The sequence below is a fragment of the Macaca nemestrina genome, chromosome 5, assembly GCF_043159975.1.
Source record: "Macaca nemestrina isolate mMacNem1 chromosome 5, mMacNem.hap1, whole genome shotgun sequence".
In the NCBI taxonomy this organism is placed as follows: Eukaryota; Metazoa; Chordata; class Mammalia; order Primates; family Cercopithecidae; genus Macaca; species Macaca nemestrina.
Window position 1 is genome coordinate 40,030,729 of NC_092129.1, and position 21,508 is coordinate 40,052,236.

At 37.8% G+C, this 21,508-nt stretch overlaps 1 protein-coding gene across 27 annotated transcripts in view; it reads right to left on the reverse strand.

Moving 5' to 3' along the window:
- Positions 1-7,076: 7,076 nt before the first annotated feature.
- The window catches only part of LOC105465661 (Abelson helper integration site 1), a 226,516-nt gene continuing 212,084 nt past the window's right edge, over positions 7,077-21,508 (reverse strand). For 12 of the 27 annotated variants that reach the window (XR_011623392.1, XR_011623395.1, XR_011623391.1 and 9 more), the window contains 4 exons: positions 15,928-15,945; positions 15,662-15,719; positions 14,122-14,365; positions 8,578-10,547 (listed from right to left, as the gene is read on the reverse strand). Coding sequence is in view for 8 of the 27 variants with exons in the window: in XM_071096488.1 (XP_070952589.1) it covers positions 7,286-7,339; positions 15,662-15,719; positions 15,928-15,945 (130 nt within the window). In the remaining 19 variants the exon portion in view is untranslated. Of the gene's footprint in view, positions 7,340-8,577; positions 10,548-14,121; positions 14,366-15,616; positions 15,794-15,927; positions 15,946-21,508 lie in introns of those variants that run through there. The other 15 variants (XR_011623398.1, XM_071096494.1, XM_071096497.1 and 12 more) reach the window with 12 other exon arrangements.

Here is a 21,508-nt window from a genome sequence, read left to right on the forward strand (position 1 = left end):
AAAAAAAGAGAGTGTGATATAGGGAAGAGAGAATGAAAAAAGAAAGAAGACAGCTGTGACCACGGGAAGCTATGGTAGAATGACTAATGAAATATTTTTAGATTTCTCCATAAATTCCCTATTCTTGCTGGGCATTTAGAATTTTTAAAAGATTATCTTCCATTTGAGAACATTCTATGATATGGAGCAATTATGAGAATTGTCTCAGGCAGACAAGAAATATTGAATAATACATGTTATTGATAGATGGAGAATATTAGTAGATTGTTATTTCAGCCTTTCTATTGCAATCCACACCCAGGTCCGGACAGCATTTTCAGCCTCCTACTGTGTGCCAAGTCAGTGGTTGGTGTCATGCATACAAAGGTGTGCATGAGAGCATTTCTAACTTTCGTGAGCTCACAATCTATAGGTATGTCAGTTTCAATGTTCTGTGCTAATGTCTTGATAGGCATTAGGTGTAGGGCATAATGAGAACAATGGGAGGTAACTCACCCAACGTTGAGATCAGGAAAGGAATCTTAGTGTATGTGACATTAAGGATGAAACCAGAATGACAATACCCAGGAAAGGCATTGGGAAAAAACTGTTTTCAAGTAGCAGGAACTCAAGGGCTTGGAGTGTCAATGGTCATTGGAGGGAAATAGTATGGTCCTGCTGCCATGTGAGCAGAGGATTTCCATAGCAAGCCAGTGAACCTGGAAAAGCCACAGGAGCGGATCCTGGAGGCTTTTATCCACCCTGCTGAGCTGCTTGGACTTTTTCAGATGAGATCGGGTGCATTCAGGGTGAGATGGCTGTAAATTATACTCGGGCTTTTACAGGTATCAATCAAGTGTCTTAACTTTTCTGTCACTTCCAAGGTGATTGAATTTCATTTGTGGTATCGGAAGGCACAAAAATAGATGTATAGGAATTATTCTAGGCGAACAGGAAGATCTCAATGGCTTTAGGATAATGGATAGGGCTTCAGTGTGGAGTTTTAAGGAGGCCATGGTGTGGTCAGGCTTGCATTTCATGAAGTGGTCTGTGGTACTTCCAAGCTGGTGAGTTGATCTAATGAAGCTTTAGGTCAAATGAAAATATATTGCCCCTTAATAGAAAATAATTTATTTACATTTGAACAATAACTACTGGATTTGAATATACAATGCATTAAATGATTGTGTTTTGTTTGGCTCATAAAAAGGTTTTGAAAAAGGAATTCTGGTCTTTTCTGCATATCTCTTTTTCCCATCTACAAAACATAATTAAAAAACATTTAAATGATCTTATTTGATTCAAAAATGAAAACTGTGGAAAGGACACCCTATTTAATAAATGGTGCTGGAAAAACTGGATAGTCACGTGTAGAAGAATGAAACTGGATCTATATCTCTCACCTTATATAAAAATCTACTCAAGGTGGATCAAAGGTTTAAATCTAAGACCTGAAGCCATAACAATTCTAGAAGATAATCTTGGAAAAACTCTTCTGGACATTGGCCTAGGCAAAGAATTCATGACTCAAACCCCAAAAGCAAATGCAGCAAAATAAAAATAAACAGGACCTGATTAAATTAAAAAAGCTTCTGCACAGCAAAAGAAATAATCATCAGATTAAACAGACAATGCACAGAATGGGAGGAAATATGTGCAAATTATGCACCTAACAAAGGACTAGTATCCAGAATCTACAAGGAACTCAAACAAATTAGCAAGAAAAAAAAAATCCCATCAAAAAGTGAGCAAATGACATAAACAGATATTTCTCAAAAGAAGATATACAAATTGCCAGCAAACATAAATAAATGCTCAACATCACTAAACATCAGGGAAATGTAAGTTAAAACCACAATGAGATATCACCTTACTCCTACAAGAATGGCCATTAATACATTTGATCTCAGCCAAAAGACTGAGAAGCGATAAAAATGGCCATCATTAAAGTCAGAAAACAATAGATGTTGGCATGGATGTGGTGAAAAGGTAACACTTTTACACTGCTGGTGGGAATGTAAATTAGTACAACCTCTATGGACAACAGTATGGAGATTCCTTAAAGAACTAAATGTAGATCTACCAGCAATCCCACTACTGGGTGTCTACCCAAAGGAAAATAAGACATTAAATGAAAAACACATGCTCACATATATTTATTGCAGCACAAGTCACAGCTTCAAAGATATAGAACCAACCTAAGTGGCCATCAACCAAAGAGTGGATAGAGAAAATGTGGCATGTGGGCCAGGCGCGGTAGCTTACCTCTGTAATTCCAGCACTTTGGGAGACCAAGTTGGGTGGATCACCTGAGGTCAAGAGTTCAAGACCAGCCTGGCCAACATGGTCAAACCTCATCTCGACTAAAAATACAACAACAACAACAACAAATTAGCCAGGCATGGTGGCAGGTGCCTGTAATCCCAGCTACTCTGGAGGCTGAGGTAGAAGAATCTCTTGAACCTGGGAGGCGGAGATTGCAGTGAGCTGAGGTCGCGCCATTGCACTCCAGCCTGGGCAGGAAGAGTGAAACTCTGTTTCAAAAACAAAACAAAACAAACAACAACAAAAAAGAAAATGTGGCATGTATACACCATGGAATACCACTCAGTCATAAAAAGGGACAAAATAATGTCTTTTGCAGCAACTTGGATAGCGCTGAAGGCCATGATTCTAGGTGAAGTAACTTAGGAATGGAAAACCAAATGCCATACGTTCTCACTTAGAAGTGGGAGCTAAGCTATGAGGATACAAAGACATACAGTGATATATTGTCTTTGCAGACTCAGAAGGGGGAAAGTGGGAGGAGGGGTGTGGGATAAAAAAACTATATATAGGGTACAACATACACTACTTGGGTGATGGGTGCACTAAAATCTCAGACTTCACTGCTATATAATTAATCCGTGTAACCAAAAACACTTGTACTCTAAAAGCTATTGAAATAAAAAATATTTTAAAAAATTCTCTTATTTGACCTGTGTTGGGATTTCATATTTTAGGTTCTTACATAAAAATGAAATACACAGAGAACTGCAGCAAAAACACAAACATAAATGACTACAGGAAGAGACCATAACTTGATTCCAAAAAGCATATATCTAAATTAGCCTAATTCATAGTTGCACCTTGCACAGGGAACACAGATTGGCTTGTCTTATAATTTATTTCCACATTTCTCAGATGTCAGTAAAGAATTTTCTTGTTTGGAAAAGCACAGCACTGGGCAGAGGGCACCTGGGTTCTGATCAATAGTTGTTGGTCCAGTCATTTGACTTTTTTGTAACTGGTTTTTAAAAATGAGAGAATAATGCCTTTTCTTGTCTACTAAAGATTGTTATGAGGCTCAAGTTTGGTAGAGTATGGAGTTCCTCTGACAGCCACTGTAGGGTGACAGCAGCCATAATAAATATTGTGACAATTTCAAGGTGAAACAGAGTAGAAGAGCCAAGGCTCCTGGTTCAAGTGTCTGTCAACAAATGCGCATTCAGCAATTAAGCCGTTGAATAAGTGAATGTGTACACATTCACATTTTGACATACACATACATTAAAAAACATATTTAAATGTTAAAATTATTGAGGATCCTACATTACAAAAATATATTTAGGAAAGTAGTTAATAATTCCAGCTACTGATAGGTAAATAGAATTAGTCACACTATCTGTATCCAGTTGTCAATATAGTAAAAAAAAAAAAAAAAGAAAATGGTGGGGAGGGTGAGAGGAAGTAGAACATCAGGGCCAATAGCTAATGCATGCCGGGCTTAAAACCTCGATGACAGGTTGATGGGTGCTGCAAACCACCAAGACACACATATACCTATGTAACAAACCTGCACGTTCTGCACATGCATCCCGGAACTTAAAGGAAAATAAAAATAATTAAAAACCTAACTTTCTCCCACCATGTGTGCATAGAAATGTCACTTCTCCTGACTTTCTGATGCCACCTTGTTTACATTTTTTACCTACTTTTACCCTTATTCATTCAAATTCATCATTTGTAATAACCTGTTTTTAAAAGGGGATTTATCAGAACATAGACCGTGTTCTACGAGGGATATTCACTTTTAGTTGTGTAGGAGGTTGAGAAAATACAGGACTTTTCGGCATTAGGATTTGATGATGCAGCTTTAGGTGTGAATGTTGCCTAGTAAACAGCAGGAGTTGGCAGAAGGAGGCAGGGTGCTGCCACTGGTGTCTGTGGTCCTGGACAGGTTACTTGTGTGAAGGAAGGGTCTTCGTTCTCGTGTTTTTGGGCACACCCTCCCCAACTCTGACATGGAATAGCTCTGGAGGAGGACCTTCTGGTGCAGGAAGCGGGAGGGCACACGAGCTTCTCTTCCATGGTCTCTCATTCACATTTCCCTTGAGCTGCTCGGTTTGGGGATCTGCTGGATGCTTTTCTTTTAAAACTTAAGCCGAGCAACAAACCTCTTAGGTCTTCCGAGACAGGATCCATTTCCAACCGTAAGGACAAAGAAAGAAAATACAGTCAAGTGTTTACGGTTAACCTGCAGTAAGCAGGCTGGGACCACTTGAGGCCCCTTGCCCAGCTTCTCACCTCTTTCCCACAGAGCAGGACTCATTCTCCATCACTTGGGACCTTTCCCTAACATCTTTTCCCTCTCACTGAAATGTCCAGATTTAAGGTTCTCAGAACCCCTTGACCCCACTTGTTTGTAGACTGAGAAACTCTGATCTTCCCTAGGAAATGGGCAAGGCTGTGGACCATCATACAATATAGGTCTCACTTTTCATGGGAAGTATCTTCACTTCACTCCTGGAGCAAGAAGGCTCGTTTACTACACAGCTCCATCCTTAGCGTCAGTCACTATTTTACCCTCATCAAATTACACACACCAAATCAAGAGCGGCTCTTTCTTTCACACTGATATGATCTGACATAGAACATATTGTTAGATAGGATCTATTTTGGCCAAAAACCCCCACAAGCTTTACATTTTCTTCTTTCTCTGGATTGGATGAGGTTGGAGCAGGAATAATTTCTATATTTATTTGTACTTTAAGTTTGCAAATGGCGGGACTGCAGCTTCCAGAAGAGGCTGGCACACAGAAGCTGGTCTTGTGAGCTTGGCTTACAGGAAAAGAATGTGTTGGAGAGACAACCAAGAGAGCTGACCTTCAAATCTTCCAGGAGAGAGTCCATCCTAGCTAGCCCGAGGGACACATGCATGGGAAGCGCTGACCAAATTGTATCGTTCCCCTTCCCAGGACTGTCCCTCTTCAGGAAAAGACCACACATGGCAGAGAAGAAACTGAACTCATAATTTCAGTCGGGGATATTTTCCATATTCTATATATTGTTATTCTGAAATTCAAAAATTGCAAGTCTGTCCTTGGCTACAGGGTACCCTAAATATAACGGCCCTATATTCATGTATGAAGGCAAAAAAAAAAAAAAAAAAAAAAATCTACCTTCACTTAATGTGACTACAGGATGTCTAACAACTATAGTATAACAGTCTGTCGCAAGTGTATTGGATGTTTCAGTTTGCCAGACCTGTCATGATAAATTAATTACAGGATGTTGCAGAAATGGCAAAGCTCCAGCAGCATCTTGCATAGTTTAATATAGACCCATTTCCCCATTTCAATGTATTTGTGGTTAGATAAATCCTCAGAAATTTACAGCTGCTATAGACTAGTTTATTATGTACTCTGCCTGCACACATGATAAGTATAAGAATTCGACGTGCTTAAAGTGCATAGATTTTACTGATATTTCTTTACCACCATGGAAATATTTAGTTGCTAAAAGTAGCATCAGTAGACACTTCTGAACATTAACTTTTGTATAATAGGCAGGGATGGTTAAACACATTATTGTGCTTTTTATTAAAAAATCATAGTTCAGGAAAAATTATGTGGAGCATTTATACAGAATGGCCCTGTGAACAAATTTAAGACAAAAAAACCTTAAATACTGATTCTCAGCTGAAAACATCAAAAAACTAAACTGAAGCTACCAAACTTTTCTCCAGGGAACCTTCTTCCTTTAGTCTTGTGACCACTTTGCGCAAGCTTCAGTTGCTTATTTTTGCTCTGGCAGCAAGTTATGTTCCTCAACTTCTTGCTTTTTCCTCCTTTCAGACTATTTTTTTTTCTTATCTTCACTAACATCTCCCCTCCAAGCAATGTTAAGAAATCATCCTTTGATTGGCAATATTTGAGTTTACTTATATACATGTTTTATAAGGAAACCATTCTTAAATTTTCTTCTATTCTTTCACTGGGCTCAAATGATTTTTATGAAGAAATGAACTATAGTGAGTACAAATCATACTGTTTAGTACTTTTAGAAAGAACACTGAAGTATATATTGGACCATTTTGACCTAAGTGATAAGAGATAGAACATGAATTATGTGTGTACATATCCCTTTTTTTTTAGACTGAGGAGAAACTAAAATTGTTGATTCTTAGCAGCACTAGCTTCCCCAGCTTTTTGAGACGAAAATAACCCATCTATAATCAGTATGAATTTGAGGTGTTAGAAGAGCAACTTTAGAAAACAGACTGCTCACAACATATGCCTGATGTAGATTTGAAGGGGATCATTAGAAAAATAGCATTCTTTGTGTTTACAAAACAAATGTTTTTGTTATCCAGTTCCCGCCTTAGCTTAAAGTATTTCCTATTCACTTTAATAATTAGAGCAGAAGGATATGAAGAATGAAGTGCCTCATTACCAAGTTTGCTTCCTGGGTCTCTGCAGAGAGTAGCTGTCTGCTTTTGCCTAGTTAGTCTATTGTTAACCCTAAATGATGCTGACATTCAATTCTCCTGCAGATAATTGTGTCCATCCATAGAATGAGTTCTCCAGTCAACACAGCCTTTTGATTGACGTGCTTCTTGATGTTTTTATTATCTCATATATGACTGGAATGGCGCCTTTTCGGTTTCTGGAATAAAATGTTACTGTACATGTAATTAGTTTGATTCTATAGAATCTGTTTCTTAACATAATTATAGTATGGAGTAAAGATTTACTAAAATAGTTATCTAATAAAAAAAGATCAGTTTTTTAAAAAATAATTCACTCAGATATATTTTATTTAGGTCACTGTTGAATGACAAACATTTGAGATGTTTCTAGTCCCTGAGTGTGGTCATAGGTACATGCCAACTGCTTCCTTACTCTTGTGTGTGTTGTCATCTCCAAGTATCAGCATTTTCCTCTCCACAGCAACTGAGATCCAGTACTTTACAGATCACCCAGTGGAGTCTGACATCTCCATTTGCAGCTAGCAGTGGCTGGAGTTGTGCAGTTGGAGAAGTTACTTAACCTTCAGAACTTGGTTTCCTTAGTTGTAGAGCAGGGAAGATTTTATCTATCTAATGGATTTGATGTGAAGAGTAAATGAGGTCATGTACATAATAAAGTGAAGATTTGGGGATTATTTTCGATACAGTTCAATTAAATAGAAACGAAGAAATATATAGCTTAAAACATGTGGATTGCTTAAAAATGTTTCCATAATTCACTAAACAGGTATGGCCATCAGATGGAAATCATTTGAATACATATAAAAATGTAAGGTCACAAACTTTTGTTATAGTCTCTAGAACTTCCTTTTAAAAATATTTATGGCTAAATATATGACTAAAGTGACAACATGTCACATGAAGCTATAAAATGGTAAGTATTTCTCAAACATAGTCTTGCTGAGCTTCCTAAAGAAAAGATATCTTTCTTTAATTAAATTCTTCTATAACTTAAAGATAATATTAAGGTCAAGTATTCATTTGTATGTGACAGAAACCCTGCACAAGATTTCAGAAGTACCAAGTGTTAGCCATTTAAAAGCACTGATTTCATTTAAAATATGCATTTTACACATACATTTGCATTCATTGTGTAAAATATTTCATGTTTTAAGTCTTTTAAAAACTTGATTTTTATTCTAGCTTTCCAAGTCCTATACACAGTATTATTTCAATACTGAAGAAACGTTAATCTTCAAGACAGAGTTGGATCAATAATTGGGAAGTGCGTTTCTAACAATGGTTTAAAAATATTATTTAGATATAGAAGAAGATAATGTCAAATTGTTACTTGTTTGGAGAAAAGAGATGACATGGGATAAAATTCAATACTTTCAGTATAAAGATAAAACAAACCCAATTTGATATAAGGAAATGTTTAATGCCATACATCATCAAATGGATTCTGGTGTTTGATTTTCTGCTTGATTATCAGCTGGATCTACTGCTTAGAGGGCACTGTCATGATCTCCCTCACCGCATCTCATCTCAGATTGAGTGGTAAAGACCTTTATTAATCTATTCATGAACATAACCCTAGTCTTACTTTGTCAGCAAGACAAAGGGGAAAAGGACTGGGCTTTCAGTAGAGCCAAATTTTCCTGGTGTTTGCTTCAACTGCTATTTTTGTCTTTAGTAGTTGCAATATAAAAATAACCCTTCATTTTTCATATAAACCTCAAGATCTTAGCAAATGCTTAGCTCCCCCGATATAGTTTTCATTCATCTTAAATTATTTCTAAACCTGTTGAAATTCTTGGTGATTCCATCAGAAAATCAACACGTATCTCAAAATTATGAGCTGAAACTGCAGAGAAACAGATATTTTTATTTTTAAATTATCAAGTGCCTTCACAAGACAGAAAAAAACAAGCTTGTACAAGAGTGACTCAAGCTGGCTGGGCCCAGCTGTACCTGATGCACAGACTTATGCATCCAGAACAATAAAAACTCAGTGCCATCAGAACAGACTTTTGCGCTGATGGCTTCAGGCTTCAACAGTTATCAATGCCACTCAACACTTTGAAAAATGCCTTTTTTAAAAGTTCTACACAGCAGGGACATGTTTACCAATTTTTATGCCTCTACAACATGTGCAGGGATAAGAGCCAAATATATTTTGATTAGAAGATATTTCACACTGGGTAAAATTTACACCTCAATGCCCAACATTGTTTTTCTCACTTCTTATTTTAATGGAATTGACTGTCTAATTTGGATAAGTCTTTCTAATTTTACATTAGTTTTCACTTTCTTGGGGTTAAATATTTTATCAGCAGACCTTATCACACAGTTGAGAAAGGAGTCAAGAAAAGAACAAAAAATGAATACCCTATTATAATATCTAACTTCAAAACATATAATCTATAATAATGATGCTATTATTCTGGAACTTAGAAATAAATAAATGCAATATAATAATGTAAAAATATTAAGATTAAAATAAATATTAAACAATGTAAGTCTACAAAATAGGTATGTGCTTAAATATGAAATGCCTTTTTAATTTTATTTTATTATTATTTTTTTTGAGATGGAGTCTCGCTCTGTTGCCCGGGCTGGAGTGCAGTGGCCGGATCTCAGCTCACTGCAAGCTCTGCCTCCTGGGTTCACGCCATTCTCCTGCCTCAGCCTCCCAAGTAGCTGGGACTACAGGCACCCGCCACCACACCCGGCTAGTTTTTTGTATTTTTTAGTAGAGACGGGGTTTCACCGTGTTAGCCAGGATGGTCTCGATCTCCTGACCTCGTGATCCGCCCGTCTCAGCCTCCCAAAGTGCTGGGATTACAGGCTTGAGCCACCGCGCCTGGCGAAATGCCTTTTTTAAAAAGTAAAGACATTTGGAACACTGTTGTCAGTCCAGCCAAAAATCACTTTTAGTTTAGGTGTATGAAGTTACCTACAGGATTCATTCTTAAAAAACACAAACTTTTAATTCGAAAGTAAATTGTTTTCTTTTAATGTCTTTGTTACTGTAACCATTTTGAATATGCCATATTCTAAAGCTGGTTATCTTTTTTGTTTTTTGGAGACAGACGTTTGCTCTGTTGCCCAGGCTGGAGTGCAATGGCATGATCTCGGCTCACTGCAACCTCTGCCTCCTGGGTGATTCTCCTGCCTCAGTAGTTGGGATTACAGGCGCCTGCCACGACGCCCGGCTAATATTTGTATTTTTAGTAGAGACGGGGTTTCACCACGTCGGTCAGGCTGGTCTTGAACTCCTGACCTTAGGTGATCCACCCACCTTGGCCTCCTAAAGTGCTGGGATTACAGGTGTGAGGCACCGTGCCCAGCCAGCTGCTTCTCTTTTGAATAAAGTGAATTTCAAAAGCAGACACTTCATATTCTGGGCATAACACCACATATATAACCACATTACCAATATAATAATATTAAATGATTACTTAACAGACATCCTAATAATGCAAACACCTTTTATTCACATTTGCTGAGTAGCAATTACAGTGTTTTCTTCATGAGTTTTCCAACACTGGTAATGTAACTATGATGCAATTACTACCAATATAAGTACCAATACTTGGACCAACAACAATCGCAATGGTTTATAACAATTGAGCTCAAAGGTCACATTGATTTTTCCGCCCACAACTTGATTCTGATTTTTCTAGAGTCATTCATAAGAACAAGAAGTAGTGGATCCTTTCTTCCTCCTTAGTATGTGAAAATTCTGAACTCTGAAGAGAAATTCCATTTGGTTTAATCTGTCATTTTCACCTCTGTGCATTTGGGCATCTCTTCACTTTTCTTCAATTCTTTACTGGAAAGAAAAATATACAACATGTACTAAACAAATTTGAATAATGTCTTCTGACTACAACCAAATCTTAGTGTGCTCAGGCAATAGCACAGGTGATAAAAGACACTGTGTAAAACACAAACACATACAAACACAACCAAAAAAGACCAAAATACTAATTTCCTATCTTCTAGTTTGCCTCTCAAACATATTGTTAGCATCTCTTTGAATTATTAGCAATTGTTTAAGGCCTGCTCCTGCATTGACAGGTTAATGTAAGCAAGAAATAAATACAATTCCCAAATACAGACACTAAAAACTCCAAACCATGAGTAACTTCCAGAAATGAAGAGCAGGCAATCAGAGTATATGAAATTCTTCATTCAATGGGAAAAAAAAGTCCCCATGAATGATATTCAGGGTTACTGATTTGAAAGGACCATAGATAATTTTATTAAATAGCATTCTTTCATTTAGTCTAAGCTATGCCTACTTTTATATAATTAAGTTATTACATTTTTCAAATCAATTAAAAAATGGGTTGTCTCATTTCTGATTGATCAAGACTAGCAACAATTAAGCATCTAGATGTGGCTCTGATGTAGAACAAATTATACAATTCATAAAAATCAAGAACCAATATGCAGATGAAATAAGAAGTTGCTTCCTTAGAGAGCAGGTAGTATTTGCACTACAACTAGTGTGAGATAAACTAGTGGGGCTAAACCTAACATTTTTTAATGCAATCATTCGTACAGCATCAATGAGTTCTGGACTTACACAAAAAGGTTACTGTCCTTCCTCTAAAGAGAAAGGCTTAACACCGGGTTGTCCTTAGAAAACACATGGCAGTTTCAGAATGATGGCAAATCTGGTTAAGGTAGCAGTCAACTCCATCGACCACTCCTGAGAAAAGTGACAGCTGGCACATTGTGGCAAGAAAGGGCAGCAGCTAACCATTCCCGAAGGGCTTTCCCTGGGGACACAGGAGGGGTTGGGGACACCTGTGCTTTAAGGAACAGGCCCAATCTTAAATCAATGGTTGGCCTATCTTTTCATATAAAAAACATTTACACATGAGGGGCAAAAAATTCTATGTTACTTGATGTTTCTTGATTTTAAATTTGTTAAATGGAGCTACTCCAGGTAAGCTTGTATCATATATAGAAGCCCAAAAATATGTTCCAGGGAAGTTCATGAATGCACATGAAGTTGAGTATAAAAATGGTACAGATGCCAAGGTATAGTATCACTAGGGGCAAAAAAAGTCTCCCTGTACATAAACAGAAAAAGTACATAGAACTTTCACCAAATTAGGATCTGATAAAAATGGAAAAGAAAGCAGTTTCAATGAAGGCTGGGCTAAAGTCACACGCAAAAGGCAGTGAGGAGGGTAAAGGATCTCAGAGGAAGAATAAGAAAAAACAAAGTGAGAGGAAGAGTTCGTGGTAGCTCGAGGACAACAAAGAATAAGAAAAACAGAAAAGGGAAGGGGGAGAAGGAGAGAACAACAGCTGGAAATTAGTGAGATGGATCCTGCACGTGCAGAAGATGTAGGACAAGGGAAATCCATCAGGTGGTGACTGCACTGTGAGAAGTAAACAGAGAAGCCAGAAGGACCTTCAGGAGAGGAACCCAAAGAGAAATTCAACTCGAAAAATCTAAAGTAGGCAGCAAAGATAACATCTTTGAGGGAAATGATTCAGACTTAGAAGAGGAAGAAACACACTGGATAGAGAATGACAAAGATGGCGCATAAAAGGGAGAAAAGAGACAGAATAAAGATGGTCAAGTGCACCCTTCGGACATTGGCCCACCCCTCCTGACGATGGGAGGAAAATCAAGAGTGGCACACTGGCTTGATGAATGCTAACAGCAAAGGGACCTGAAAGCTAGGAGACAACAGGGATGTGCTGAAAGAGGGAAAAGAAGACATCTAACCAAAAGACAAGAATAAATGCAAAGCCATTCCCTCTCTATCTTCTCATAAAGTATCTCTATAATCTAACAGAGGAAGAAAGTAACGAAGCAAAGGCCTTTTTAAAGGCTCTTGTGATGAAAAGAGAAAGAAACATTCTTCTTAGCAAGCTTACGAAAACAAGTATGAAACTAGGAAAGTGTTTGTGTGTATGTTATGTCTGGGGAATAAGATTCATAAAAATTCTGGGCCGTGGCCGGGCATAGTGGCTCATGCCCGTCATCCCAGCATTTTGGGAGGCTGAGGCGGGTGGATCACTTGAGGTCAGGAGTTCAAGACCAGCCTGGCCAACATGGTGAAACCCCATCTCTACTAAAATACAAAAATTAGCCAGGTGTGATGGTGGGTGCCTGTAATCCCAGCTACGCAGGAGGCTGAGGCAGGAGAATCACTTGAATCCAGGAGGCGGAGGTTACAGTGAGCTGAGATCGCACCACTGCAGTCCAGCCTGGGCAACACAGCAAGGTTCCCTCTCGAAAAAACAAAAATAAAAACAAAACACAACAAAAAAACCTGGACCTTATCCCACAAGACATTCAATCCAATAGATCTTTCCTGAAGGTTTACTTCTGTGGCAAGACACCAGGCTAAGTGCAGGGGAGGAAAAAAATGTGAGTGTGTATTAAATAATAGCCCCTGACTGGAAGCACTGCCCATCTAATCAGAGTTCATATACAAAGCAATGTGTAAAACAGCCCTGAACTTGGGATCAAGAAGATTAATTCCTAGCTCAGGCACTTTGTAGTTGTAACTTTGAAAGCTTGGTTTCTTTAAATGTAGAAACAACAGGCTGTATTAGAAAATTTCTAACAATTACATTCATTTTGAAAGAAATGATCGAGTAGTAAATATACACTAAGTAGATAAATTAGAAAATGCACAAAGTTAAAACAGAAGAAAAAAAATCACCATAATCTTACTACTCATATAATTATTGATGTCTTTTGATGTATATTATATAAACTATTTTATAATCTTTTACTTAAAAATCATAAAGATATTTTCATGTCCATAAAAATACTTCCATAATATGATGAATAATAACCATATGATATTCTGTTATATAAATATTTCATATTTTAATCAACCCTTTATTTTGAAAATATTGCTCGAAGGAGTAGCCTTTTAACTAAATCTTTCCATGTATACTTGAATACTTTCCTACAAGAGATTCCTTGAAGTTGAACTGTTAGGTCAAAGACATGCACATTTTGAAAACAAAACAAAACAAAAAAACCCCAATATATTACCTAATTATACTCCACAAAGAATGGATCGATCTTATAGTATTACCAGCAGTGTAAGCAGGAACCCACATCCCATTTTCTCATCAATACTAGGTATGTATCATAAGTTTGAAACTTGTCATTTTGAAAGGGTAAAATATCGTCTTGTTTTATTGTTTTAATTTTCATTAATTTGATCAATGGATGGTAAACATTTTTCATATGTCTGTGGCCATTTATATCTATCCCTTTAAGAATTCTTTAAGAATGTCCTGTATACCTTTGTCCCATCTTTCTACTGCTGTATTTTTTTTTTCTTGTTGAAAAAGCTCCTCTTAGAGCATTTTGTTTGTTAAGGGTATTACTCCTGGCCAGGTGCAGTGGCTCATACCTGTAATCCCAGCACTTTGGGAGGCCTGATGCTTGAAGTCAGGAAATCAAGACCAGCCTGGGCAACAAGGCAAAACCCTGTCTCTACTAAAAATACAAAAATTAGCTGGGTGTGGTGATGTGTGCCTGTAGTCCCAGCTACTCAGGAGGCTGAGGCAGGAGAATCACATGAACCCGGGAGGTGGAGATTGCAGTAAGCTGAGATTGCACCACTGTATTCTAACCTGGGTGACAGAGCAAGATGTCTCAAAAAAAAAAAAAAAAAAAAAAAAAAAAAAAAAAAAAAGAAGTATTACTCTTTTATGGATAAATCTCTTCCATTCCAAGTTACCGTTCATTTAAAAATTCTATGATGTTTTTTCTTTTTGACCTGCATAATTTTAAAGTTTCCATTATTTAAAAATCTGTTTTATAATGTTTTCCAATTCTGGTATCAAGGTTAAAAATCATTCATTAGCCCATGATTATATAATCTATATGCTTCTAATTCATCTATATGCTTCTGTACAATTAGATTTTAGTTTTCTACAATGGAAAAATAAAAATATGAAAATTTTGAATCTAGTTCCTACAAAACGACAAATTCATAAATGTGGACATGAACAGCTTTGTAACATTTCACTTTCTTTTTTTTTGAGATGGAGTCTGGCTCTGTCGCCCAGGCTGGAGTGCAGTGACACGATCTCTGCTCACTGCAAGCTCCGCCCCCCGGGTTCACGTCATTCTCCTGCTTCAGCCTCCCGAGTAGCTGGGACTACAGGTGCCTGCCACCGCGCCCGGCTAATTTTTTGTATTTTTAGTAGAGACGGGGTTTCACCGTGTTAGCCAGGATGGTCTCGATCTCCTGACCTCGTGATCCGCCCGCCTCGGCCTCCCAAAGTGCTGGGATTACAGGCGTGAGCCACCGCGCCCGGCCCGGAGTTTCACTTTCAACAGAAACTTCACTTCTACTTAATAGAGAAAAGGCCTTCTGGCAGGCCTTTCCTGCCTTTCTTATACACCAACCCCTAACACATTTTCCCACTGGCCTGTCTCAGTAGAAAAAGTGGCCCACTCTTGAGCAGTGATCCTCTGCATTTCCTTAGGCCCCCTGGGACTGTCACTCGGCTCCCACACCGCAGATGGCTCCTTCTCAAGTGGCTCTTTCAGTTTGTAAATATTCTTGTCATTCCTCTTGTATAAAGATCTTCTCTATACCCTGTGTTTTCCACTAGTTACCGCCTAGGCTTTTCTCTCCTTTAAATTCCAGCTTCTAAAGAGAGTAAGACTATTCTTACAGTCTTTTTCCCTTTGGGCTGGAGACAATCTGATTTATGCTTCCGGGTTTCTCCATCAAAACCATCTTCTCCAAGGTCGCAAATGGCCTCCTGGTTACAGATCCCAAATGGGACTTGTCAGTCCTTGTTTCTCTTTGGTATTTGTCCTTGCTGACCATGCTTTCCTAAATCTTTTCCTGTTGACAATTTAGCACAACTTTCCATTGGTTTTCCCCTTACCTCTATTAGAGTGACTTTTTGGCCTGCTTGCTCGTTCTTCCTCACCTGTGTTTCCATTATGTGTCCTTGGTCCTCATGGCTCTGTTCTTTGCTCATTTCAGAACTATAGGAGGGAAAGATCAGAAAGAAGGAGCCAATAAAAGAGAGCTGAGGTAAAGGCTCAGATGAAGCTTTGATCTAGGGACGTGGCAGTGGAAATAAAAATGGGGATAAATGTGAGGATATGACAGAGAAAAACATCCGGCAGAACTAACAAGTATACACGGGGGTGAGAGACAGGGAGCTGCTTAAAATAATGTAAACAGACAAACCTTTGGCTGGTTGAGCTCCTTTTTAGCCATGATAAAAGGACAAGCATAAAATAAATGTCAAAATCTTAAACTATTATCTGTGGACTTACAGAATAAAATAAATTTCATCTGTCTCAGAAAAATATTAGATGCCTGGGAAAAATCGGAAAGTTCTATCAACTTAGGTGGAAACACACACACCCCCCCCCCCCCACACACGTAAAAGTACAGGACATTCATTAATGACAAGAAAAGAAATGAAGGAAGTTTATATATAAGAAAGCTGTAACATCCTGATCTGTGGAATGAGCAATGTAGACTTCCAAATGATTCAATGGCAACAGCAAAATATAAAACAAATGTTTTGTGGATGAGTGTGTAGTAATGCACTTTATATTAGGAGAAAGAAAACACAAAAACAATGAAAAAAAAAGGAAAACAAGAATGGAAGAGAGTATCTTCTCTCTAAGTTGTCTAGGAATGGTGAGAAACACCACAGAGGAGCTTGAAAAAGATGCAAGAATTTCAAAATCAGGTATTAAATAGGACTGAATAGAGATTCTTGTGAACCAAATGATATTTCCCCCAAATTCATATGTTGACACCTGAACTCCTAATGTAACTGTATTTGGAGACAGGGGCTTCTAGGGAGATAACTAAGGTTAAATGGAGTCAGAAGAGTGCGGCTCTAATCTAGTAAGACTAGTATCCTCAGAAGATGAGAAAGATGAAAAGCGTGCTCTTTTTGCATAGAGAAGAGGCCACATGAGGATACAACGAGAAGGCAGACATCTCCAAGCCAGGAAGAGAGGCCTCAATGGAAACCAATCCTGCTGGCACCTTGATCTTGGGACTTCTAGCCCCCAGAACTATGTGAAAATAAGTTTCTGTAGTTTAAGCAATGAAGTCTGTGGTATTCTCTGTGGCACCCTGAATAGACTAACAAAGAAATGTATAAGTAAGTGAAATGAAGTCAGATGACTGAGAATGAAAAGGTCAGAAATTACAAACAAGAAACGACAGTAAATTTAGATACAATGATAAAAGAACAAAGGAAAGGTTAAGTTCTGGAAAAAAACACTGATAACACACAATTTTAATCTTTCTGAAGTGTGCCCTTTTGGCCTTATTTCCAAGGAATCTATATTCTATACTGATAAGGTGAATAAGGGAAGCAAGCCAAAGATAATACAGCAGAGACAATGATACAATGGACTGTGGCAAACTGGAGAATGGATGACTCATCTAAAGGAGGCAGTCCATCTCAGCTCATTGATGGATGTCATCAAAGAATGTAGAGCTGAGGTCCAGAACTCCAGATTATTTTCAAGAAGTCAGAAATCTGCATTTCTTTTAGGTGAAATGTTTAAATATCTGGACAGACACACACACACACACACACACACACGAGACCCCATGCATACTTGCTGGTCTGAGGGTATCCCAGGCACTGCCATACTTTTGTGCCTTAGCTCCTGACTTCTAGGCCCTATTCTTCTTGTTTACTCCGTCGTGTCTATATGGTCTTCAATGCTGTCTTCCTCTTTGGCTTTCTCTGACCACTAAAGCCCACTCTAGGAAGATCAGACTGTAGTGATCCTCTTTGTTCTTTTATCTCTCACAATCTATACACAATCTATCAAAAAGCTACCTTGAAAATACATAGAACATCTAGACCTTTGCTTGTAGCCCAGATAGAGTAGGAGGAACTAGATTTACCTCTCGTCTAAAACAACAACAACAAAACCTGAACAAAACACATGAAACAACAACTTTCAAGATACTGAGCCACAGACAATGAATATCCGCAAAGGTTCCCCTCAAGTATCCAGCAGAGAACTGATGTGTGCACACATCTGGGAAAATTACTTGAGGCCCCAAACAGTGTTTATTCCTACTAGCAATGAACAGAACTGTCCCCGAGGAAGCCCAGACACTGGCCTTACTAGACAAAGACTTAAAATTCATAATTAAAAATGTGTTCAAAGAACTAAAGGAAACATGTCTAAAGAACTAATGTGTGAGCAATGTCTCACTAAATAGAGAATATGAATAAAGAAATAGAAATGACACAAGGAGGAAGTAATACTAAATCTACACAGACTATTTCAGAAAATTGAAGAGGTGGGAATTCTTCCCAACTTGTTCCATGAAGCCAGAATTATCTCCTTATCAAAATCAGCTTAAGATGTTACAAAAAAAATTACAGACCCATATTTCTCATGAACAAAATGCAAGAAGTTCTAAAGGAAATTTTAGCAAATCAAATTCAACAATTTATAAAAAGGATAACACACCACTAAGTAGGGTTTCTCCCAGGAACGCGAAGTTGGTTTAACATTTGAATATCAGTGTAATTCGTGTAATTCACCATATTAAGAAATTTAAAAACAAAAACCATAGATTACTTAACCAATGCAAAAACACATTTGAGAAATCAAACATCTATTCCTGACAAAAACTCTTAGGAAAGGGAAACTACCTAATAAAGGGCATTTATAAAAAACCTGGAATAACATCATACTTCATGGTAAAAGAGCAAATGCTTTCCTATTCATTTCCCACATGATCAGGAACAAGACAAGAATGTCTATTCTCACTAGTTTTATTTAACACTGTATTAGAGGTTCTACCCAGTGTAACAGGGTGAAAAAAAAAATTAAAGTCACCCAGACTGTGAAGAAAGAAAACTTTTTTATTTGCATGATTGTCTACATAGACTATCTCGTGGAATCTACTAAAAGCTATTACAACAAACAAGTGAGTTTAGTAGCGTGGCATAAAACAAGATCGACAAACAATCATCGGTAGTATTTCTATAAACTAGTGACAAATACCTGTAAATTGAAACTTAAAAACAATGCCATTTACATAAGAAATATGTAGGAATAAATCAACCAAAGACCTATACACTGTATTTCCAAGACCTACACATTGAAAACAAAAAAACATTACCAAGAGAAAATAAAGAAGTTGTAAATAAATGCAAAGATATATCATGTTAATGACTCAGATGATTGAATATTGTTAAAATGTCAATTCTCCCCAAATTAATATCTGGATTAAATGCAATATCAACTGGAATATGCTATAGAAATTCATAAGCTAATTCTAAAATTCATGTGGAAATGGAAAGAACCCTAAATATTAAATAGCCAAACCAACTTTGAAAAGGACAAAGTTGGAGGACTAATATTATCTGATTTCAAGACATACTACAAAACTACTCAGTAATTAAAATAATGTGGTAGTAGCATAAAGATGGAGAAATAGAAAAACAATTGGCTGGGTGCTTTGGTTCATGCCTGCAATTCCAGCACTTGGGGAGGCTGAGGCAGGTGGATCACTTGAGGCCAGGAGTTTGAGATCAGCCTAGCCAACATAGTGAAACCCCATCTCTACTAAAAATACAATAAATTAGCCGGGTGTTGTGGTGTGCACCTGTAATCCCAGCTACTCAGGAGGCTGAGGCAGGAGAATCACCTGAACCCAGGAGGTGGAGGTTGCAGTGAGTTGAGATTGCATCACTGCACTCCAGCCCGGGAGACAGTGTGAGACTCCGTCTCATAAAACAAACAAACAAACAAACAAAAAAAACCCCAAATTAGCTTGTGTAGTGGTATACGCCTATTAATCCAGCTACTCCGGTGGCTGAGGCAGGAGAATTGCTTGAACCCTGGAGGCAGAGGTTTCAGTGAGCCAAGATCATGCCATTGCACTCCAGCTTGGATGACAAAGGGAGATTCTGCCTCAAAACAACCAACCAACCAACCCTCCCCAAAAAAACCCAAAAGAAAAACAGAAAAATAACAGATAGACCATAAACAGACCCACATATATATTAAAAGCTGATTTTCAACAAACGTGCAAAGGCCATTCAGTTGAGACAGAGTTGTTTTTCAACAAATGATGGTGGAACAACTGGATATCCAAGTGCAAAAAAAAAAAAAAAAAAAAAGAAAAAAGAAAAAAAGCAAACTCTGATCCAAAATTCCCATCACATATCACACACACAAACTAACTGAAAACAGTTCATAGTCTTAAATAAAAAATTATAAAACTTCTACAAGAAAATATAAGAGAAAACTTTAGTGGCTTTGGGTTGGCAGAGGTTTCTTAGATATTATACTAAAGCATGATTTGTAAAAGAAAAAATTTGATAAATGGGACTTCAACAAAGTAAAAAAGTTTGCTCTTCAAAAGTCACTGCTGAAAGAATAAAAAGGCAAAACAGAGATTAGGAAAAATATCTGAAAATCACATAGTTGACAAAGAACATATTTAGAATATATAAATAACTCTTAAAACTTAATAAAACAAACAACCTAATACAAATGAGTAAAAGATTTGAACAGAAATTTCACCAAAGAAGATGTATGCATGGAAGGTAAGCACATTAAAGGATGCTTAACATCATTAGTTGTTGGGGATATGCAAAATCAAACCACAACGATATATCTCTACATGTATTAGAACGGCTAAATTAGAAGGACTGACCACATGAAATACTGGTGAGGAAGCAGAACTCATACATGTTGGTAGATGGTAGGACTGTAAAATGGTACAATCATATGGAAAACAATTTGGCAGTTTCTTAAAAAGTTAAGCATAAACAAACTATATAATCCAGCCGTTCTACTCCTAGGTGTCACCCAAGAAAAATGAAAGCATAACCTTCTTCAATGCCTCTTTCAGTGATACAATGTTAAACAAAAAACCCTCCTATGTTCATACAAAGACTTGTACAAAAATGTTGATATTAGCTTTATTTGTAGTAGCCACAAAAACTTGTACATAAATGTTGACATTAGCTTTATTTGTAGTAGCCGCAAAGTGGAAATGATTCAAAGGTCCATCAACAAAAGTACATGAATAAACAAACTGTGATATTTAAAACTCTAGACAGTAAGAGAAAGTAGATCAGTGATTATCTGGGGATGCGGCTCAGGGAAGGGAAGAAAGATGTAGGAGGGCAAAATTACAAAAGGGCATCAGAAGTCTTGGAGAGATGGTATGCTCATTACCTTAATTGTGGTGATGGTTCATGGGTATTTACCCATGTCAAAACTTAAACCGTTTATTTTATTTTATTTCATTTTATTTTTTTGAGATGGAGTCTCACTCTGTCTTCTGGGCTGGAGTGCAGTGGCACGATCTCGGCTCACTGCAATCTCCACCTCCCGGGTTCAAGCGATTCTCCTGCCTCAGCCTCCTGAGTAGTTGGAATTACAGGCGCACGCCACCATGCCTGGCTAATTTTTTTGTATTTTTTGTAGAGACGGGGTTTCACCATGTTGGCCAGGCTGGTCTCAAACACCTGATCTCAGATGATCCATCTGCCTCAGCCTCCCAAAGTGCTGGGATTACAGGTGTGAGCCACTGCGCTTGGCCGCAATTTATTTTATATCAAGTGTATCTCTCTATAAATTAGAAATATATGGCCGGGTGTGGTGGCTCACGCCTGTAATCCCAGCACTTTGGGAGGCCTAGGCAGGTGGATCATGAGGTCACGAGTTTGAGACCAGCCTGGCCAAGATGGTGAAACCCCGTCTCTACTAAAAATACAAAAATTAGCCGGGCGTGGTGGCATGCACCTGTAGTC